General features: G+C 40.8%; 1 protein-coding gene and 1 long non-coding RNA gene across 14 annotated transcripts in view; one reads left to right on the top strand and one right to left on the bottom strand.

Annotated features, from left to right (window-relative positions):
* The window catches only part of NMNAT3 (nicotinamide nucleotide adenylyltransferase 3), a 99339-nt gene that overhangs the window by 11933 nt on the left and 63258 nt on the right, over positions 1–24148 (bottom strand). For 10 of the 13 annotated variants that reach the window (XR_008477603.2, XR_008477605.2, XR_008477604.2 and 7 more), the window contains one exon: positions 842–1025. The exons of 2 other annotated variants lie outside the window; for them this stretch is intronic. Coding sequence is in view for 8 of the 11 variants with exons in the window: in XM_078354104.1 (XP_078210230.1) it covers positions 842–1025 (184 nt within the window). In the remaining 3 variants the exon portion in view is untranslated. Of the gene's footprint in view, positions 1–841; positions 1026–12421; positions 13839–24148 lie in introns of those variants that run through there. One more of the 13 variants, XM_035277775.3, reaches the window with a different exon arrangement.
* On the top strand, positions 784–19334 carry LOC144579915 (uncharacterized). The gene is made up of 3 exons (XR_013528612.1): positions 784–1029; positions 13783–14010; positions 14856–19334. It is a non-coding gene; the product is annotated as an uncharacterized LOC144579915 (long non-coding RNA).

Genomic DNA, 24148 nt, shown 5'->3' with positions numbered 1-24148 from the left:
CCAAATAGACAAAAAACACAGCCCACAATTTGCAATCCCTTCCAGCAGAGCTGGTTGTCATTAGTGATGAGGCAGCCCCCGTCACAATCCCAGCAGCCAGGATAGGTGGGACTTCCTGCAATTCCCCTTAAAGTCTGCAGACACAAGCTGGTGACCCACTGCCTTAACATGCAGGGCTGGCTTGGGGTTTTAAACAGTTATATGACTTACACTGAATACAAATAGCAATTGCAGAAGAAAAAATTATCCTGAGTAACTGTTTCTAGATTTATAGAAATCTTTTTTTTTTCCTATTTCACATAAAAGTCTGGGTTTATATAAAACCCAGGAATTGTACAATGTAAAAAGATGGCTTAATATATAGATGCAGTTTTCACCCTAGACAATGATAAAAATAACAAAAGGTCCCACCTACTGAAAATTATTATGTAGTTCTGGGTCAGGAAAGTTATTTACATTTAAAAAAGTCATTCATTAGGTTTTGCAGTTTCCATTTTGCAAGTGAGAAATATGTCTCGGAGACAGCAAATCACTTGCTCAAAGTTACACAGCTACTAAGTGGTGGTGCTAGACCCCAGTGCTACAGTCGTCTGAAATAAGGTTGAGTGTTTCCACAAGCGCATCTGAAAGGACAGTGTTTTGTGATTTTTCTGCTCAGGGACTGCTCTAAGAATGTGAATTTGTTGGTCTCTCTCCCCCTAAGTGAAGCTGCTTCTCAGATCTGTGCTGAAAAGGCCTGGCAGAACCCCAGCCTCACAATCTGCCCTACCTTTTACCCTGCAGGCTCTGCAGACGTCTCCCGTGGGCCCTGGTCATCACACAGGAGAGTGACTACCATTACCTCAGCACCTTCACTGTCTCCATCCACTGTGCCTGCTCACTCTCCCAGGGGTCCACTCGGATCCAGTTGGATGTCTGCAGGGCCAGCTGGGCCATGGCCACTCGGTGATGAGAAGCTGCGAGGTCTTTCTTCCCATAGTTGTCATTGACAGGAGAGATGATACCCTGGATGACCTGGTACATTCCTAGGTAAGAGAGAGCAGTGGTGTTGCACATACAGACAGATGCTCACCATTTGGCAGTCTGAATTCAGGCAGGTGCTAAATCTCTCCAGTGCCTCATCCTGAGTGGGAGTGGAGTCTGGCATTCTCTCATGGGGGAGGAAGGGTGGCTCCTTTAGGCAAGAGTAAAGGCACTACCTTAGGATGACCACGTGCTTCTCCTCTAGAGCCTTCTACAACCCAGAGTAGCACTGCGAGGAAGGCTTCTCTGCTGAGAGAAAGGCTGTGGAGGTGGAGCTCAGGCAAGGTCCCATACAGCAGTGTGGACAGTTAGGATCAGGATATAGTTGAGGAGCAGCATGACTTCCCCTTCTATAGAAATTAACAGAGGCACTATTTTTGCTCTCTCTCTGAGGATGAAAATTATATATAGTTTCTTAGCCCAAATGGGGATTTTGAGGATGAAGGACAAAGAATGGGATTTTAGCATGAACCAGGGTTGGTGGGTATTGGCTGTAGATGAACTGCACAGGCCACCACTGACCTGGGAGGAATGTGCTGCTAATGGAATGGGAAAGTGTACTTTGGAGCAGACATGGACTGTGCTTGCTAACAGTGATAACTGCCCTGTAGATTTTCTAAACCCACATGGGGTTCATCTGGTGAGAGATCAATTTTCATGTGTTAAGTTCCTAAAACTGGAGAGTTTATTATTGCAGCTAGCCTAGTCTATCTTGACAAATATGTTATTTTGAGACATTCCCTGTTATTCCTAGTTTGAGTGCCTGCCATAAATGTTGAATTTTATTAATTTTTTTTCTGTAACTCTTGATTGTGTGATTTTTTTCCTTTACTCAGTTAATATGGTAAATTGCATTGATTAAATTTTCTAATCTTAAACTAACACTGCATTCCACAGATAAACCCGATTTGGCAAAGATATATTACCTTTTTTGTGTATTGGTGAGTTCACTTTGCTAATTTGTTTTTTAGGTAGTAAGACAGGTCTATAATTTTTCCATTCTCTCACTGTCCTAATCAGGTTTTGGTATCAAGGTTATTCAAGCCTCATAAAAAATGTTGGAGAGTTCTCTCTTTTTCTATGCTGTAAGAGATCTTGTGTGTTAGGACTGAAATAACTTTCTTTTTGAGACAAAGTCTTGCTCTGTCACCCAGCCTGGAGTGCAGTGGTGCAATCGCAGCTCACTACAACCTCTGCCTCCTGGGTTCAAGCAATTCTTCTGTCTCAGCCTCCCGAGTAGCTGAGACTACAGGTATGCAACACCATGCCCGACCAATATTTTTTATTTTTTAATTTTTAGTAGAGACAGGGTTTTGCCATGTTAGCCAGGCTGGCTCCAACTCCTGACCTCAAGTGATCCACCCATCTTGGCCTCCCAAAGTACTGGGATTACAGGCATATGCCACTGTGCCCAGCCTGAAATAACATTTTTGTTGTTGTTTTTAAGTGTTTTGTAGAACTCACCAGTGAAGTTTTGTGAGGCTAGATTTTGTTTAATTTGTGTTGCCACTGACAGGAGAGATGATACCCTGGATGACCTGGTACATTCCTGGGTAAAGGAGAGCAATGGTGTTGCACATACAGACAGACGCTTGCCACCTGGCAGCCTGAAGTCAGGCAGGTGCTAAATCTCTCCAGGGCCTCATCCTGAGTGGCAGTAGACTCAGCAGTCAATTTTTTGACTACTGATTTAATTTCTTTAAGGATTATAATTTAGATTTTCACTTCTTCATTTTGATTTTGGCAACTTACGTGTTCCAGGATTTTGTCCATCATACCTAAAATTTGAAATTTCTTGGCATAAAGTTCTTTATAATATTCTTTTATCCGTTTAATGTCTTTTATCTGTACCATCTGCAGTGATGCCCATTTTCATTCCTAATGTTGGTTGCGACTTCTTTCTTTTTCCTTGGGCAATATTGCTAGAGGCTTGTCATTTTATTAGTTGGTTCTTTTCAAAGAACCAACTTCTGGCATATTGGTTTTCTCTACTGAAGGTTCATTTTCTGTTTCACTAATTTCTGGTCTCCTTTTTAATCATTCTAACCTTCTACTCTATTGGTGTTATTTTGCTATTCTTTTTCTAACTTCTTGTGATGTATGTCCAACTAATTAATTTGCAGTCTGCCTTATTTTCTTGAGAGCTTGTCTGGAGGTTCTAGCAGGGGAGGGCAGCTACTTGTACACCCTTGACTGAAGTTCTCCTCTATTGTGGATGGTCGTCCTCTTCGACCAAGGGTGCAGCTTCTGGAAGGACGCACATTGAGCAGGGAGGGAGGAAGGGGACACCTACCCCGCCAGCCAGATCAGCTGAATCAACATTGGTGATCAGCGGGGTGACAGATGTCTCAGCCAGATCGTCCTCACATCCTTATTTCCTACTATATACAGTTCAGGCTATAAAATTGCCCTAGAAGCAATCCCACAAATTTTGATATGTAGTGTTTTCATGATCATTTAGTTCAAAACATTTTCTAATTTCTATTATGATGCCTGTTTCGATCCATGAATTATTTAGAAGTATTTTTTTAGCTACCAAACATAGTGTGATTTTTGGTTATCTTTTTGTTATTGACTTCTAGCTTAGTTGCATTGTAGTCAGAGAATATGCTCTATATTGATTCAATCTTGTGAAATGTGTTGATATTTGATTTATGTCCCAGTGTATGGTGAGTTTTGGTAAATGTTCTATGTGTGCTTAAAAAGAATGCGTATTCTATGGTTGTCAAATGTAATGTTCTGTCCATTCAGTTAAGATTACTAATTGTTTTGCTTAAATCTATGTTCTGATTTTTTTTGTCTGCCTTTTTTGTTAGTCATAAACAAAGGTATGTTAAAATCTCTCATTATGATTGCGGATTTTTTCATTTTTCTTTTTAGGACTTCCGCTTTTGTTTCATGCATTTTCAGGATTGTTTTTTTAGCTCAGAATATGACCTATCTTAGTGAATATTCCATAGGTGCTTAAAAATATATTTTCTGCTGTTGGTGGATGGAAAGTTGTATCACACATCAATTTAATGCTGTTGTTGAGTGTCTTTAGTTCTTTATCTTCGCGGATTTTCCGTCCAGGAGTTCTGTCTAGCAGTAGTAGTTGCCAGTTGTAGGGTGTTGAAGTCTTTACCTGTAATTGCACATTTGTCTGTTTTTCCTCTCAGCTCCATCAGTTTCTGCTCCACGTATTTTGGGATCCTCTTTTTGGTGTACATACATTTAATGGACTTTCAATGAACTTCTAATTTTGTTTATTTAGATCATAATTTCTTGAAATTTTGATGAGTTTTTCATCAAATCTGCTAGGTGACTTTCTATAGTTTCTTTTTTTCTTTAGCTATAAATGCTCCTTTTAAAATCTGTATCTGACAATGCCAGTTTCAAAGTCTGTACCGGTTACTTGTGTTGTCTGTTGTTCTGATAGTTCTTAGCTATACTGTTTTTTTGTGTGCCTAGTTATTTTTGAATGTTTTCTTGTGAATGCCCTGAGTAGTTATTTGTGAAAGACCCTCCAGATCTAAGGTAGATATTCCAGAGATACTTCATATTTGCTTTTGCCAGGCACCTAGAGTTATTAAAACTCATGAATAATCTGAAATCAAATTCCTGGCTTGAACTTTTTTGGCTAATCCAGGCTGGGAGTTTCAAATCTGAGCAAGGACTCATGTGTGGCTGCTTCTTACTAGGGATATTTTATCCTTTCATTAGTCCTCTAGGATTAGGAGGAAAAGATGAATTAAGATCTAGTTCACCTCAACCCTTAGGATATAACTCCTGTGGGTCCAGCTTAACGTGGGATAAGTCAACTCTGAGGCCTCTCAGTTTGGAAGGGACCCAGCCTCTGAATTCTGACCTTCCCAACTTGTGTGGCTGCTGATTCAAAGCATAAGTGAGCAGTTCTGGCAAGTGCTCACAGGGCACCAGTGGCTCTGGCGCTCCCATAGCCTGCTCACCTCTCTGGTTACAGCTTTTTAGCTTTAAAAGTAAAGTTTGTTAAAGACAAGCAGAACAGAAAACCAATGCTGCATGTTCTCACTTATAAGAGGAAGCTACTGACAGGAACTCATGATCACAAAGAAAAGAGCAACACAGCTACTTGAGGGTCTACTTGAGGGTGGAGGGTGGAGGATGAGAGAAGCAGAGAAAATAACTACTGGGTAACAGGCTTAATACCTGGGTGGGAAATAATCTGTACAACAAACCCCCTGTGACATGAGTTTACCTACACAACAAACCCTCATAGGTACCCTTGAACCCAAAATAAAAGTTAAAAAAAGGTGAAGTGTGGAAAATGTTCTACCCACCACTTTTTGTTGCTGTAATGGGAAGGTTGATCCTAAGAGTGTAGCCTGTCCCCCTGGAAACTGGAAGCATTTTCCATACATGGTAATCCTGGCAGGCCTAGGCTCTCCTTCCTGGGGTACCCCCTCCTTCAAGGGGATGACAGAACCCAACTGAGAGCGAGGAGGTCATATTCAGTTTTTGACTCCCACAGCTGGCTCTTGAAACTCATTTCAGAGGTAATGCTTGTGAAGGTTAAAGCTTTCATTTATAAGGGCCAGGCTATATTGAGAGAGAAAAGGTTTATTTAAGTTCCAAAAGTTACTCTTAAAATAATCAAGAACTAGAAAACTCAGGGAATCAGAGTGCACAGTTTCACTAAAGCCCACAGAGCAGTGAAAAGAAAAGAATGTGAAAATGAAAACAAAAGGCCCTCTTCGGCCTGAGGGTGAGGTGAGGTGGAAGAATGGGCAGAAGGGCAGAGAAGAGCCTCATAGACGAGGTCTGTGGTGACAGTTTAGACAGGCATTTGGCCTGCTCCCTATACTCTCATATCCTGCAGAGATAAAACTCATTTGTATTAGGATTTGGGAGGGCATAGTTAAGAGGTCCAGTTAAGTCTGGCAATGGTAGAGAAGTGGGGTTTATATTTTGCTTCCCACCTGGAATTCTGGAAGACCGCCTTGCATTGCCCTGTGCCAATATGGAACGGCACTGACAGAGTAGAAATGGCATGTAGCGTGTATCACACAGAGGGCTTCAGAACACCCTCCTAGAGCTTCAGCAGGGCATGGCACAGATCCACAGCAATTCTAAGTCTCCTTGAGAGGTATTCCTCTCTGAAGGAGGAGAATTAGCAGTCAGCAGGTGCCTGGGCTACTGGCGGGTAGATACAGGGTATAGGGGGTACAGTCCAAAGCCAGGAACTATGGCCTTGGCAGTACCAAGGAGAGACCAGGCACAGATCCAGACAGCAGGGATATAATGTCTGACACAAGAGAAGCTGAAGAGGCTTCAATAGTGGAGCGAGAGTGGATAGAGGCCAGGGCCTGAGATTAGGGACAGAGTCTGTGAGCTAGAAAGCAGTGAGGGCAGCTGCCCTGTTTTGGATGCCAGGATGCTAAGCCACCCAGGATGCTTAATGCACTCTTGGGGAGGTAGGCAGGAAAAGATGCACTTGACTAATAACTAGCCTGTAAAAGACCAACCTAAAAATTAAAAAGTTGACCACTTCAAGAACACCTGAAGTGGCCAACTTTTTCACAATTCATGGAAATGGTGGCTTAAGAGTAAGTCAAATGTTACAGAAAGCAAAGTAAATTTCATTTCTGCACATCTGAGCTCCATGTTATACATGGGACATACATGCTACTTCTTTCTCTCTTCCTGTTTAAAAGAAATGGGGGCTAGGAGGACTAAATCCTGTTGGGTGTTGACTCTCTGAAGCATTTTACATACATTTAGCCTTCATATTAATTTCTGTTTTACAGAAGAAAATGGGATGGAAGGACAGAGCTCTCTCCAGGCAGCTCTGCTGGGCATGTTGGATAGTCAGTTGTCACCCGTGATGGTTCAGCTCATCCTGACAGGGCTCGCCCTGCATTGAGAAATCAATGCCTTTTTTATGGCACCCAGAAAAGGAGAGTCAATAAAAATAACAATTTGATCTAAAACTCCTTCTTGCCCTCCAAATGGTCATAAGTCCAAGCCTTTTCCCTTCCTCACTGCTCTTGGCCACAATCCCAGTGACCCTCCCAGCCCCTCCCCCTCTAGATGCTGATACTTCTGTGACCCTCTGCTGCTCAGACACACCCCATTATAGCACTTGTATGAAAACAATCCATCTGCACATATCTTTCCCATGCCACTGAGTGCTCCTTAAGGACATGAGCTTGTCTTAGCCCCTCCCCCACTAGATGCAGATACTTCTCCTGTGACCCTCTGCTGCTCAGACACACCTCCATTACAGCACTTGTATGAAAATGATCCATTGGCTCATGTCTTTCCCATGACACTGAGTGCCCCTTAAGGACATGAACTTGTCTTTTCGCTCTGGGTAACATGGCAAGCATCATCAGTTAGAAAGAAGCTATACTATCCTAACATGACAGATAGAATTCTTTGTTTATCTCCACCCTCTCTGAAAACTAATAAAATAAACAATCAAGGAATAAACAAAGTATGAAATCACAAGGACAAAGAGAGTGCAAAAGGAGATGACGATAGTTGGGAAGATGCAAAACATTTTGGAAGCTGGAGTGCTGATAAAAAATGATAACAAACCAAGCCGAGTTTTCTGCAGGCAGGGAAGGCAGTACGAGGCAAGCTGTGCGATAGCAGAGGCCCAGAGTGGTCAGGAACCGGAGGAGCCAAGAACCTCTCCAGATGGGGGTGCCAGAGGGCCTGAAAACAGGAGGGTCAGTTGAGAGTTTGTCTGAAGGGTCCTTAGATCCACCCCAGCCTCCAACTGCCTACCTTATCCTCCCATCATGGCAGAAGGCCAGATATCTGCTTTCTGCCTGGGTTGGACCAGAGAGAACCTTCATTCTCAAATTTAGGCACAGCTCAGGGAGGGGAAGTAACATCTTTAAGACAGAAGATTAAGTATGTTTCCCAGAATGTCACTCTGGGGAACAGACCTACCTAGGAGAAGACACCAACACCTACACACATTTGAGGGCCCTAGCATATAACCTGAGGTCTACCGGCTTTACACACATTCAGAGCGTCTAGCCTGGATTTAGGGCCTGATCTGCAAACTTGAGTGGATGTTTAGGAAGAGACAAATTTTAGAAAGGTGCTTACCTTTCTAAAAAAAGGTAAGGGACTAAAACAGCCACCAGGAGGACAGGAACTTGGAGGATACAAAGGCAATGCAGAAAGCAAAAGGAAATTTCAGAAACCTTCAGATAATATTGTCAGAAATACTACAGAGATGATATCCCATCCATGAAACGAGAATGGGGTTTTAGAAAGAAACAATCAAAAACAGAAAGACTTTTAGAAATTAAAAAATATTCACTCATCTAACAAGATTTACCAGCTGCCTATTACATGCCACGCACAGTCCTAGATACTAGGGAAATCCTGTGGTGATGAAACAGACCAATTCGTTCCCTGGTGGAATTTACATTCTAGGGGACGATAATAGCAATTAAATTAAATAGAAGAATTAGAAGATAAATCTGAGGGAATTGTATACTAAAAAGAAGAAAAGACTAGAGGTTTAATCTAGGAGGTACACATTGAACCAATAGAAATTTCTGAAAGAGAACAGGAAAACAGAGGAAATCATGAAAAAAGTAAGACATTCTATTTTTCCAGACTGGAAGGACACATATTTTCAGAATCAATAGTCCTCTGAGAATCAGCATTTGGTATTAAAAAAAGATTCACACAGTGGCAAATCATTCTAAAATGTTAAACCAGTGGGTTAAAGAGAAGATCCTAAAAGTTTCAGAGGAGAAAAGCAGAGGTTTAATCTAGAGAACTGGAAGGCAGGATAGCGCTGGATTTCTTAACAGCAAGTCTGTAACTCAGGAGACAGTGGAGTGAAGTCCTCAACATGTTAAAGGAACATCCTTTCCAACCTTAATTCTACATTTGATCGAACGACCAATCAATCAGAACAGGGAGTCAGCAGGCTTTGTGTATCATTTAGAAATGGGGTCAAGTACCAGAGAAAACATCTGAAAGAGTCATAAGTGATTGTTCTGGGAACCAGGAATCAGAAATAAGGATGGAACAAATAACACTATAAGCTTATAGTAACAATGTTTATTATGTAATAAATTTATAAATGATATATAAAATATGCTCAAAAATTAACGCACACTGTAGAAATATTACAGTCTATTGAAAAGTGTAAAGGATAAAAGTTAATAAAAACATATCTAAGAGGTTAATATGGTTTATATTATAGTTCATTTTGTCTTTTTTCAAATGATGCAAACTCACTTTTATATCTTCATTTAGATTATATCATAAATGTTTTTCTTGGTCATTAGCACTTTGAAGACATTTTAAATAGCTGCATAATGATATAGTTAAAAATATAAACATTTTGTGTTAGAATCCAAATATGACTATCTTTGTAGATCTTGGTTCCAAGTCTTGGACAGTTTTTAAAGATAAATAGTTAAGAAGAAAACTATTGACTTGACAATTTTGGGGGCTTTTTGCTGTATCTTGCTAAGCTGCTTTTCAGAAATTCTGAATAAGAAGAGAAAGTCACCAGCAGGTACGAAAGATGCCATCTCATTCCATCTGGCCATACTGGGACTATTCATTTAAAAACATCTTTGCCAATCTGCAGGAATATTTTGTGGTTTCAAATTTGCATTTAAAGTTACTTATGTGATTTTTAATTGATTATTAGACATTTATATTTCTCTTTGTCTGAACTGCCTGCTCACATTCATGGATCATGTATCTACTGACACACAAAAACCACTTTAACAAGTACAGTCATCCCTTGGTATCCATGGGGCATTGGTTCTAGGACCTCCCATGGATACCAAAATCCACAGATGCATAATTCCTTTATGTAAAATGGTGTAATCTTTGCATATAACCTATGCACATCCCTCTGTATACTTCATCTCTAGATTACTTGTAATATCTAATACAATGTAAATGCTATGGAAATAGGTGCTATACTGTATTGTTTAGAGAATAATGGCAGCAGTATTTTCCCCCAATTTCCTTTTATCTATGGTTGGTGGAATCTGAGGGTGCAGAACCCATGAATCTGGAGGGTTGACTGTATATTAAATATTTGTCTGTTGGGTCTTTTGGCAATCATATAGCGAGGACTCTCTTCCAAATCATGATTTCCCTTTCACCCAGCTCCTGTCTGGCTGCTGGAAATTAGGCCTAGATCTTAGATTGACTAAGTTTCCCCACTTTACTGAAGCAAAGCCTCAGGTCTTCATCTCAGGGATCGTTTCTTGTGTCATTTCCCGGGTTACTATTGAGCCTCTGCTCTGTTGTCTTGCACCAATTCTCTATGTTGGATTTCATAATTGTCATCCCTTTATCTTTTTCTTGAGTTCTGGAAGAATTCCTGGGACTGATGTTCTAATTTTCTATTTATTGCCAGAAACAGCCTTCCTGCTGCCCTCCTTGAGCACTAATTGGGCAATGGGTTTTCACTCCCAAAGCATTTCACTGTCCACAGACTGCAACTTTTACTGACAGGCTGTTCTTTCGCTATTATCACATTCTTCTGTTGAGTCTTATGGAGAACCAGAAATTTAAAAATTTTATATTCTTCTTAAATGGAGAGCCACTTGCCCTGAATCTGCAGCCTGGTCCCTGCTTTGGAACTACAATCCCTTTTCCTATGACCCGTGGTTTTTCTCTGACAAGTCAGCCTTTTCCAGAAAGGTCTATGTATCCCTTATGGGCTTCTGGGTAGCCCTGTCAGAGCATGTGTAGGTCCTGTTTAATTATTTTTGTTCACAGCAAAAGGATCAAGGCAGCAATTAGGCTTACTGTAATTCTTCTCTGCCCCTGAGAAATATACTACCTGTGTAGTTCCAGGAGGTAGTTGCAGGTCAAAGGAAACAGCCATTGATAGGGAATTCTCCACATTTAGGTTTTACGTTTAGTATTTTACTGAGTGAAATATATGCGGTAGGAAATCAAATTGCCTTTTTTTCTCCTCCAAATACTTAGGGTGACTATACTGTTTTCTTTTACTGAATAACCTTCCCCCGACTCCCAGTGATTTTTTGTTTTTCCCTTACATTATCTTTTTATATAGAGCCATGTTCCATTATGCTGTGTGGAGTCAGTATCATACTCAATCACTTTCAAAAACAATTACATTTTGATATTTGCGAAAGCTTTCTGAGCACCTGGTTAGTCTTCTGGGAGAACCTCTGGATACTTTTCTCAAGTTAACAAATAAAGAAAAATATCCACCCATTGGCATTTTCACTGGAAAGCCAATCAATAAATGGTTGTTTTCGTGAGAAGCTGGCCATGTTTCCATTTAGTCCAGCTTCAGAGCAGGCAGAGCGGCTGCCTGCTGCCCTTGGTGCCCTTCATGCATGTGGTTCAGGTTAGCCCTGGTGACAAATGTCCTTGGCTTTTCATCTTGTGAATGAGATCTTTTTTCCGTTATATTTTGTCATACACACACACATACACACACACACACACACACACACACACACACACACTACATTGTGTTAAAACCATTATACAGGAAACCCCATACTTTGGTTTATTTTGAATCTGGGCTACCTTACTGAATTTATTAGTTCTCATAGTTTTTCAAACGCCTCTCCTGGACTTTCTAAGGACACAGTAGCACCACCTGCAAATAATGAAAACTGAATCTCCTTTCTATAATGATATTTCTTATTTTTGACTGATACCATTGGAAAATAATGGTGGTGAACAGGCATTCTTTTCTATTTCCTTGCTTCTGTGGGGATGCTTTTGAAGTGTTATGCCATTATGCATCATGCTAGGGAAGGATCCTTACAGTTCTAATTTACTAAGAGCATAAAAAAAATCCCCGAGTAGGTGTTGGATTTTATTGAATGACTTAAGTGTGTTTGAGATGATGATTTAAGTTTCATAAAAATATATTGTCTTAGTAATGTGGTATATTAATAGATATCTTTATGGTATATTGTCCTTGAATATCTGGGATAAATGCTACCTGGTCTTGTTGAATTATTCTTTTATTAGCAATTTGATAACCTACTATTTTATATGGGTATTTTGCACCTAAGATTATATTGTTAAACACTAGCTGTAATGCCACAATATCCTTATCCAATTTTCTTTGTGCTAGAAAACGGCTATGGTAGATTGAATTATTGCTCCCAATTCCTCACTCTGCCATTATAGTATTATACACCCACATCTCTGCCACAGCCTCACAAAGGCAGAATGTATTTCCCTGCCCCTTGACTTTGAAATTGGCAATGAGACTTGCTTTGACCAATGAGATAGTAGCAGAAGGGACATAAACAGAAACTTAAAGCTTGCTCGCTTGGTGGGGCTTGCAATCCTCTGCCTGTGCCATGTAAATGAGAAGGATACATAAGGCAGCTGCTGCCTCTCCTAACTCTCCTAAACCTCAGATAGGAGCGGAGGAACACACCTGTCTCAGCTGACCCAAGATCTGTGATCAAGAAATAAACTGCTTATTCTTGTATGCCATTGTTAATTTGTAGTTTTGATGTAGCTGAAGCTGATCGATATGTCTCATCTGAAAACAAACAAAACAGTGTGTGGATAGTATTTTAAGACTTAAATAAGTAGAATTAGATAACAGATGAAGAGTTCATGGCACTCAGCTTGTGCTTAGCAATCATCACTCCCTCCATTCTCTGGCCTAGTGGGCTCAGTAGAGGTGACAGAGAGTCTTTTCAAAACATGGCCACAGGATCGTCTCCTGGTTCACATGCTCTTCTAGAACCTGGCCACTCCTCCATTGAAAGATGATGTCTGTGTCCCTCCTGGTGGACTGGGGTAGGCATTTGTGACTGTTTTACTCAATGGCAGAAGTGATACTTTGTGACTTCTGAGACAAGGTCATAAACATCTTATGGTCTTGGGGCACTTGGTTTAAGAACCCAGCTGCCATGACTGGGTTCTAAAAAACACCCAAACTCGCTGACTCAGAAAGACCACACACAGTGGCCACATTCATGTGCTGTGGTCAATGTGTCACATCCAGCACCAACTGCCAGACACATGAGTGAAGAGTCCCTGGATGACTGTAGTCTCCAGCTGTCCACTCAGTCTCAGTCTTCAAGTCTTCTCAGCTGAGTCCCCAGGTATCACGGAGCAGGGACAAGCCACCCCATTGTGCTCTGGCCAAATTCCTGACCAAATGAATCTATGAGTATAACATAATGGTCAATTTATACCAGTACGTTTGGGGTGGTTATATACTAATAACTGGAACAGGAGTGGAGATTCAAAAAGGTTATGTGATTTTCCCATGGTTATACCACCTGAAAATGGTAGGATTGTGATTCAAACCCAGGTTTGCCTGTAGTTTTTTCTGCTGCATGGTACTGATGATGTACAGTGAATTTTGGAGAGGTGGTGGCTAAGCCAGGCAGGGCTAAGGAAGTTATCACTAAGCAGCTCCACCTCCATCTATGTGTAGCCCCAAACCATGTCACTGAGGTGTGATGGAGGAACTGCCCCATCTGGAGCTGTCCACCCCCCTCAGCAAGACTGGGCCTCAATAAAATGTTAATTGCTGCTTAAAATGTTAGCAGCTTCACAAACCATGAAGCAAAGACTTAATAGAATTCCAAACTGTAAAGACTTCATTATTTCCACAGAGAACTGCTTGGCACATTCATCAGCATTTTATTAAGAATTACCATACATATTTAAAACAAAACTACACGTGTCAAAACAATTGAGAAAAGCATCAGGTAATGCTCAGACGTGGCTGCCCTGTAGCACAGACTGATTACCTAATCCGCCTCTTCCTTTTCTCAGACTTCCTTTCTGAAGCTTCTGCTGGGAGAAGCTTGGAGTTCTGTGGGCACAAGTGCATCTGGCCCCTGCCACCTCATGCACCCTTTGGCCCACTTCCTTCTTCCCTTAGTTGTGTTGGCTGAAGTGCACACTGGGAAACAAAGGCCGTGAAAGACAAAAATCTAAGAGATCAGGAACAACTGCCTCAAGTGATGTTAAGAATCAAGTAACAAAGAGAAGAAGCTGAAGGTAATATAGCAGGTTAAGAAAAAACATAACGGGCCCGCATGGCAGCTCACGCCTGAAATCTCAGCACTTTGGGAGGCCCAGGTGAGTGGATCATGAGTTCAGGAGTGCAAGACCAGCCTGGCTAACATGGTGAAACCCCGTCTCTACTAAAAATACAAAAATCAGCTGTGCATGGTGGTGCATGCCTGTAGTTACAGCTATTTGGTAGGCTGAGGCAGAAGAATCACTTGAACCTGGGAGGTGGAGGTTGTAGTAAGCTGAGATTGGGCCACTGCACTCCAGCCTGGGTGACAGAGCGAGACTCTGTCTCAAAAAAAAAAAAAAAAAAAAAAAAAAAAACCAGAAAATCTCAACTAAATGGTTATGCACGCTTTTTTTTTTTTTTTTTTTTGAGATGGAGTTTTGCTCTTGTTACCCAGGCTGGAGTGCAATGGCGCGATCTCGGGTCACCGCAACCTCCGCCTCCTGAGTTCAGGCAATTCTCCTGCCTCAGCCTCCTGAGTAGCTGGGATTACAGGCGTGTGCCACCATGCCCAGCTAATTTTTTGTATTTTTAGTAGAGATGGGGTTTCACCATGTTGACCAGGATGTTCTCGATCTCTTGACCTTGCGATTCACCTGCCTCGGCCTCCCAAAGTGCTGGGATTACAGGCGTGAGCCACCACGCCTGGCCTATGCATGCTTTTACAAATAGATTATTGTGATTAAACCTCACCTCTAAGTGAAGCTTGGAAAATATGATCTGGCTGAGGCTACTGAGGCTTTGAGGCCACTTTAGCACCATTTTATTTTCCTCATCAGTCTTCAAGATTATTTAATGTTTTGCATCTTTTTCATTTCTCCAGAGAGCTCTTCACCTGTTTGATCCAAATGAATTTGAGACCACTGCTCTACCTATGTTCTGCTGGCTAGAAGTGACCATCAATTTCAAAGGCCTCTGTGTGACTGGATTGAAGAAGCCAGGAGCAGGGAGAAGAGTACATCCAGGTCTTCCCATTACTCCAAAATAGAGCCTGGCCTTGCACCACAGTTGGTCAGCTGGGACCAAGGTGACCATTACGAAGTGTGATTATCTGCCCTCCCTCCTCAGTGCCTTTGGAGAATGTGCTCTTCTGTCTGCCTTCAATTTCTCTTACTTCTTTCTGTGTGAAGAGTCTTCCTTTCAATCAACAAACTCTTCCTGCACACTATAAAGCCCACTTTGGTCTTCAGAATCTTTCAGTGCCAGAGTTTGTCAGTATGAGGTTTCTCTTTCTTTATTTCCAAATGTCCTGCTTTCTTCGTGTGCAGCTTCTTAAGAACTTGGCAAAGTAAACAACAAAGCAGCAATATTTCATAGGGTTTAAACTTCCCTTTGGTCCTGGATACAAAGAATTATTATCTTTTTTTTGAGATGGAGTTTTGCTCTTGTCACCCAGGCTAGAGTGCAGTGGCGTGATCTCTGCTCATTGCAACCTCCGCCTCCCAGGTTCAAGTGATTCTCCTGCTTCAGCCTCCCAAGTAGCTGGGATCACAGGCTCCCACCACCATGCCCAGCTAAAATTTTTTGTATTTTTTAGTAGAGGTGGAGTTTCGCCATGTTGGCCAGGCTGGTCTCGAACTCCTGACCTCAGGTGATCCACCCGCCTCTGCCTTTCAAAGTGCTGGGATTACAGGCGTGAGCCACCATACCCAGAAGAAAGGATGCTTTTGTTTCCTTTTTCTCCTGCTCCTTTCTCTGCAGTCATCTCCCTGAGTCTCAGACGTGGTTGACTGGCAGCACCTTCTGTGTGTCTGAGCCTTTACACAGCTTTCAGAGGAGGGGGTGCTCAATTAGGGTCCTGCCTGCTTTTGGAGTATTAAAATCTCTTTTTTTTGCATGCCTCTGTCTCCCTCCATTTAATACCCAGATGTGTTTCTCTCTCCCCACTGACCAGAATGAACATCTTTTCGCAGTAGGTAGGCTTTAAAATGTGCTCTTTGGGGTCCTCAGACTTGGCAGGAACCTTACATAGGAAGAAAGGCAGCCAGGGAACAGGCAGTAAGGTTGTAAGCAGGCCATTCTGGCTGGGCATAGTCTGCTCCTGCTGAAGGGAAGCAGGTCAACACTGCACTGGACATTCTCCATGTGTGGAATCTAAGCAAAGCAGCTCTGTTCTCTATTAACAAATAACTGAGCCTGGGCAACCTGTCACTTCAACTGTCCTTTCAAGCCAGGCTTTGCCATAGCAGGAATTTAGGTCCAGTAGGCAGAGACAGACCTAAGTGTGAGCCTCTGCTTATGAACTGCGTGACCTGGGGCAAATTACTTAACCTGTCTGTACACCAGTCCCTTCACCTGTGCAATAAGAATAAATAATATCACATACTTCAGAGTCATGGTGTAAGACTCAACTGAGCTACTATAGGGATAGTTCAGGGCAGAGACATGGTTGGAGAGCACACTAGAAATATCAGTAGAATCTGAATTTTCCCCTACCTGCCTCCTTGTTTTCACTAGAAATAGCATTTCCCTTCCTGCTTTTAAGGCAAGAGTGGAGCACACTGATCATTTAGCAGACAGTTTAGCATGTACTTCAAGCCAGGGAATGTACCAGCATCGTGGATTCAGAAATAAATATGTTGGGAACCCTGCCCTAACAGGATGGGGTTGGGGTGGGGGGTAAAGTACGGACGGTCACCACATGGGTGGTCACTGCTGGGCAGAGACACATGAGGGAAGCTTCAGGAGCCTGAAAGAAGCTCTGAACAGGTTGGAGCAGGTTTTCTGGAGGATGGGACATTGAAATTGAATCACCTGGACTGTTCAAGGCAGACGGTAACCTAAGAAAGGTAAAGCCTTGTTAATCAAATCAATTCTTTTCACTTTAACTGTATTGAAAAGATATTTAAAAAATCTTCATAACAACTGAAGCTTGATGATGCCTTGATTCTGCACTAATATTCTTGCCCATTTCTTGATACAGTTTCAATTTACCTTCATGGTAATTTACACTCAAGGAAACTGTCCAAGATATGCAGAGGATTCAATAAAATAGGTCATGGAGTTAAATGCTGTGCTGAAACACAGGGCGTAATTTTATGGATAAAATTTAAACTGCTTAGCTGCCTTTTTTGCATTATTCGTGTTAAGACTAACGATTACTCACAAATGGGAAGGTATCACTGTAGAAATCAGGAAGCCATTTTCTTAATTCTTTAAGCACATTTGGTGGGGTTGTGGACTCTGCCCTTGAGGTTAACAGGCATTGTATCAGGGAAGAGACCTGCTTGGCCCACGAGTCAACCTCCCCTGCCTGGGCTGCTCCTGAAACTGCTGCAGGAACGGGAAGCTTGAAACAAGATTTTTTTCCTAGAATTGACATTGGCTAGAATGAGAAGAATAGGAGACAACATATTAATGTCAGTTCCTTCTGGTATTTTTCAAAGTGAGGTCTACATTGATGTCATTGACAAAAATGCATATTCCAGATTGTAACTAAATCCGCTTACTGGCAGTGAGGTTTAGGTACTTCAATTATTCACAAGCATCCCAGGCGGTTCTGATGTGCTAGTGGAGAACAACAGGTTGGCATTGGCTATAGAGAGACCACTTCCTTTCAGTCATCCAAGGTTATTTTATTAACCTAGCATTGGGCTCCAAAGTAAACAAGGACCACGTTTCTATAATGAACTAATTACTAATTTGATAAGTATAGAATAAAAGGATATGGGTTTCTTAGACTGTAAATGTTTTATTTAATTAATGCAATTTCATTTTTGAGGCTTGTTTCTAATAATACTCTTAATTTACAAGTCTAATGTATTCCTTGTACACAATTGTGATTATGTAAACTTAAGATCATCTTTTCCACTTTGTAAAACAAGACATTTACACTAACCTAAAGTTGCCCATTCTCACTTAGCACCTGAAAATTAGTCCCTGTGGTGAAACTTTAAGTTTTATTTTTATTTTTATTTCAAGTATTGTTTATATTGTTTCTCTAACTGTCCTACGTAATTGTTGATAGGTACCTAGCTTCCCCAGAGAAAAAGAGTAAAGTGTGCAAATATGTCTGGGAAACACTAGGGAAGACAAAGTGAAACAGACTTTGACTGCAGATTGCGGATCCTCTGAGAGCCCTTAATGTGCACAGTAACTCCCCAAGAAGGGCACAGAAGTCCCACGGCTTCCCAAGCCTGTTTAGTTTTTATGGATCACTCTGCTGGATGAGTGTTCACAGGATCACACTTTGTGAAATACTCAGCTCTGTCAGAAAATTATATTAGAGTGATTGGGTTGCTTTCATTTGGATGCATTTCCCATGTTACCAAGACTTAGAAGATAGTATATGAGATATCTGGGGGAGTTTCCTCCAATACCAACTTCTTACTTCTGACTTTCAGGTTAAAACACTGACCTAAATTGTGGAAATCACAATCTACTTCACCATCACCAACAGTACCACCATCATCAAATCATGATCAGCATCAACCAACACAATGATTCCCGCTTCCACTGTCACATTAATAGCAACACTACCATCCTACCATGCCCAGCAAGACTACTGCCATCATGGTCACCATTACTACAACTGCCACTAATACGCCCCACTGCTATGCCAATAACCACTAAATCATTACCACCACACTCTGACTCCACACTCCAACTAACCAATGCTGCTGCCATCACTACTGCCATGGTCTGTACTACCACCATGCCACTAGTGCAAACATCACCACCACCACTGCTCCCACTGTCTTCACTGTCCTTTCCATGTCCAGACGAAGAAAGAAGAGGAGATAGAAAGCACAGTTCATTATTCTAGGTGGTACTCAAAGGTTGGTCAGTAGGTATAATTGCACATATGTTTCCCTAGTTACTGTGGCATCCCAATAGCCATCAAGTGGAACTAGACATCACATCACAGCAGAATCCTGGAGTCTAAGGTCTAGTTTAAACAAGACATCTGATCCATTACCTTTATGATAGGAGGCAAAGATGTTGCACAGGGCTGCGTGTCAGTTAAACTCATTGGAAGATTTATTTCTGCCTTCAGAAATGTAGACCCTGGACTTCAGCTAGTTGTAAGGGAGCAGCCCCCGGTGTGAACCATGTGGCAACTAGAGGAGCTTTAAAATGAGCACAAAATTAAGTGTTGTTGCTGCTTTGAGAAACGTTCAGGGTTGAGGGGAGGGGATTACAGCAGACAAGTGTTTAATTTACTCAACTATATGCTCAGGTTTATGTAATTGAGCTATTTTAAAGTTATATTTGATGTATGCATTGCTGTATATATTGCACATATATAAATGTACAATAACAATAAAGAGTGGCATGTATGTGTCTCGGGAATTGTGCCAAAGGCTTTACACATACTCTCTTTAATCCTTGCAAACTCCTGTATGAATGGAGTGTGACTCTCATTCTTATTTCCCCAATGAACAAACTGTGGCACAAAGAGGTTAAATATCTAGCCTAAGGTTACAAAGCTACTTAATTTTAAGACTAAGATCTAAAACCCAGGTAGTCTGGGCCCAGGGACCCTGATCTTAACCAACACTCTACACTGTTAACACCCTGTCTGCACACTGCCTACACACAGATGCAGTGTGTATCCATCAGTTGTATATACATCATCTTGCATGAGGTGATTAAGGGATGTTCAAGGGTACTGTTGATTACATGCAATTTATCTCATGTGCTGATTTTTAAGCCTAGTCCCAGAGGAAATGCAAGTTCATTGAAACCTCAGGGGAAAAGAAGAGACATGAAAAAACACAAGTGTAAAGCAATGTGATGCCAAATGTGGCGGCCGAGCAACAAGCACTCTCAGAAAAATCCTCATTAACTCATGCCCATAAGTATGCAATGAGGAGCTGCAGTATTCAGGGCACTGGGTGGGGCAATGCCAGCCCTCCTGCTCCTTATCCCATAACTTGTCAGATGTGTTGAAGTTCTCAGTGGGTTTCAAGAAAAAAGATCTCAGATTCAAATTGTTGCAATGTTTTTCAAGCACAGTCACAGACAGCAAGACCCACTGGAGGCAGATCAGGGATGTGTCCAAGGGCGGTGCAGAGGGTGCCACCAGGTGATCGCCAATCCTTCCTCTTCATTTGTGTTCATTCCTTAGACATCTTGATGTTAGAAATTATTGGTTTGTGAATGCACATATTGTTAACTCTTTCAATATACAAATACATGCAAACATATGTATATTCTACATATATGGAAAGGCATAGATTTTTTTTTAAGTTAGGCTCCCCCAAACAGAATTAATCTGTGAGGGTATAAACCCACTCCACAGTGTCCACAGTGTGGCTAAAACTGCTTTTGGGGTGATCAACTCTTTGCTGGGGGCAGGGGAGTTCTGGGCTGAACTCAAAGATGCTTCTCAGCTCTAAAATACCATCATCATCTTCACCCTCATCTTCCTCTCCTTTTCTCCTACATGCCCAGAATGTGCCAGGCTCTGTGCTGAGTATTTATGGGGTTTATATTCTCACAAAATCTCAAAAGGCAGTTGCCAGAATTTCTCTAAAGGTTTTTAATTGGTTTGGCCAAGGTTGTACAGGCTGGAAATGGTAAAGCTTGGATTTGAAAGCAGGATCATTTGCCAGGCTTTGAAGTTTTTTTTTTTTAAATTAATTAATCAATTAATTAATTATTAAATGTGTTTGGTGCTTGTTTTTACCATACTAAGCACCTCTTAGATTTAAATTCTTCATCTCTAAAATGGGGAAAGGGGCAATAATACCAACCTCATGGGATTGTTTTGCCAATTAAATAACAACGTAAAATTCTTTTTGTAAAATTTTGTAAAATTTAAAGAGCCATGCACATATAACATTACTATTGGTTTCATGTGATAATTTTTTTTCAGTCTAACAAATTCAAAGTCATTATCTAGATGATGACTTCAACATAATTGCCTTCCTTTGTAATTCTACATATTTTATTTTAACTTACTTTTAGATAATTTTAGACTTATGAATGTCTCAAAGATAGTATGAAGAGTTCCCATATATCCTTCATTCAACTTCTGCTAATGTTAATAAATAACTATGGTACAGGGATGTGAGCCAGGAAATTAACAATAATTCAACACTCATCTAGGGACATCATTTCTATTTCCCTATTGTTCCACAGTCCAATTTAGGATCTCACATTGCATATACTTGTCCTGTATCTATGGTCTCTGCTAATCAAGGGCAGCGCCTCAGTCTTTCAGCACCTGGGCTCTTTCAAAGAGCACTGGCTAGTTATTTTGTAGAACATCCTCAGTTTGGTTGGTGTTTTCTCATGATGAGATTAAGCTTATTCACCTTAGGCAAGAATACCTCAGAACTGATGCTGTGCTCTTCTCAATACATCCTACGTCAGAGGGTACATGATGTTGATTTGTCTTGATTTTGGTCATATTAACTTTGATGCTTATATGCTAAATTTCTCCACATAAGTTAGTCTGTCCTCCTGTGTATCTGTAAATAATATGTGTCCTGTAAAAAACTGCTTTGAGATTATGTAAATATCCTGATTCCCATTATGTTTTGCCTACTAATTTTGGCATCCATTAATGATTCTGGTCTATAACGATTATTACTGTAATATTAGTTTGTAACATAGTGATTTTCTATTTCTGATATTCTTTCTACAGTATTAATTAGTATTCTACTCTAATTAGACCTTTCTCCTGCATTTATGTATTCATTTAATAATTTATTTTTATCAATATGGATTCATGGGTACTTATTTTATTCTGTGGGGTGTAATCTGTTATCATTATTTATTTTGTTCCTCAAATGATCCCAGATTTGCCCAATGGAAGCTCCTTTAAGTTGGCCCCTGTGGCTTTTTGACATTCTCCCATCATTTAAGTATTTCCTTGCTTTCAGAACTGCAAGATGTTCAGTCTTATCTTGTAAGCTCCCTGCCCCAGCCCTGGAATCAACCATTTCTCCAAGGAGCCTGGTTTCTTTTATTGAAGAATGGCATTTAGAAACCAAGGGGACTAGCTGTACTCATTGCTACTGGGGTTTTATGGTTTCTAGGCCCTCTTAGAGAACAAAGCTACAAAATTTTATATAAATATATAATTATAATAATTATATTAATTATATCAGTGACTCTGTATCTGTCCTCACACATGTACACACACCACTCTGTGTTTACTTCTAAAACTATCCATCTGTATGTATATTGAAAACTCTTCATACTGAAACCTCTGATTCCAATACAACACCAAAGAGTTTATTATAGCCTCCTCTCCTTTTTTGTAATTCCTTTCTTCAACGTTAAGAAACCTGGCTCAATCATCTACAATCATTTATTGTATAGTATAAATAGTATAAATATTTAGTATAAATACTAGGTATAAAATAGTATAAACATAAAATAAATATGTATTTTACATAAAATATTTAGTATTTACATAAAATAGTTTTAAAATTGCTCATCCACACCCCCGTGGAAAACAAATTACTAACTAGTGAACAGTACTTACGTACACCTTTTCTTGTCCTTAGCCTTGCAGTATCCGATCACAATGCTACTTTCCATATTTCTGCGGTTATTTTCTTTCCTACTGCCCTCCATGGGGCTCTGTATTCATTTGGAAAAGAGCCAGGCTCATTTGTTACTGTTTGCGCTTCATCTTGGGTTCCCCTTGCATCCGGATTGACTTTCATTATATAGTTTTTCTGGCATGTGATCCCATGGTTCTAAGAGTCAGAGCTATATAAATAGGAACACTCAGAGAAGGCTCTTTCTGCCCTCATCCTATCTTCTACCGCTCTGCCCTTTCCTCACTCTTTGTATTCTGTTCCCAACTACCCCTTGTAAGTCACCAATAGTTTATAAAATCTATTCTTAAATGATTTTGACCTTTTAAAATTTATTTTCCCTATAATTATTAGTAACTCATAAATCTTCCCAAGGTCTTGACAACCCCATCTTTAGGAATATTCATACAGATGCATCTATTCAATTCATTTTAATTAATGTCTTTGTGCTATTGGGAATTTTACTTCATTCTGTGTTATCTGATGCCATCCTGGGTTTTCTGAGTGCTCTTTGCATGGTTTCTCTTTATGGTCTGTTTAGCAAAGAAGCCAACTGCTGGTGCTCCCCTCTGAATGATCACCGCTTCCCATTTGGAAGACAAAGATGGTTACTGGCCTTGGCATATTAACTCTGGAGCTGCCTCCCCAGTGAGTGAAGAGTTGGGCTTGGCTGGCTGGTGTAGCAGCAGCAGCAGCAGAGACAGCACGGCCTGCTCAGAAGGGGCGCCCAGGTGCCAAGGATGAGGGCACTGGCTTTGCATTCTTTGAGACTGGGGCATTACCTAACACTTGCAAAACATATCACCTTTCCAGTCCTCAGGTTTCCTTGTACCTATAGAATAGGAATATTAAAGCTTACTTCACAGGACTGTTTTGAGGACAAAGTGGCTATTTGAAAACTTGGGCATGGAAGAGGTCCAGTGAAGGACAGTGTCACTTCCTCACTTCACCCTGTCATGCCTAATTAATAATTAATTCATAAAATACTTCATTTCTATTCATTTTTTTGCATTTTAAATGTAGATTTACATATAGTTGTAAGAAATAATACAGAATGATCCCTTGTACCCTTACCTAGTTACCCCAATGGTAACATCTTGCAATATTATACCACAATGTCACAACCAGGATATTCAGACATATGCCATCCACTGCTCTTACTCAAAATTCACTCATTTCCCATACACTGCTTTGACTGTGTGGTAGTTCTATGAAATTTCATCCCATCTGTAGTTTCCATGGAACCATCGCCACAATCAAGACACAGAATGCTTCACTTCCATCACCACAAGGAGCCCTTGTGTTGCTCTTTTATAACCACACCCACTTCTCTCCTGTCTCCCAAACTCCATCCCTAATCCCTGGCAACAACTAATATGTTCCTTACTTATATAATTTTGTCATTTTTCAAGAAAGTTACAGATATTGAATCACTTAGTATGGGGATTGTTGTTTTTCACTCAGCATTATTCCCTGGAGATCATCCAAGTTGTTGGATGAATAATTTGTTTCTTTTATGGCTAGGGAGTAGTCTGTGGTATGGATGTATCACAGTTTAATTATTCGCCCCTTGAAGGACATTTGGGCAGTTTCTAGTTTCTGGTTATTATGAATGAAA

Source organism: Callithrix jacchus, chromosome 17 (assembly GCF_049354715.1).
Source record: "Callithrix jacchus isolate 240 chromosome 17, calJac240_pri, whole genome shotgun sequence".
In the NCBI taxonomy this organism is placed as follows: Eukaryota; Metazoa; Chordata; class Mammalia; order Primates; family Cebidae; genus Callithrix; species Callithrix jacchus.
Note: the sequence above shows the minus strand (reverse complement) of the source record. Positions and strands in the feature narration are given on the sequence as shown.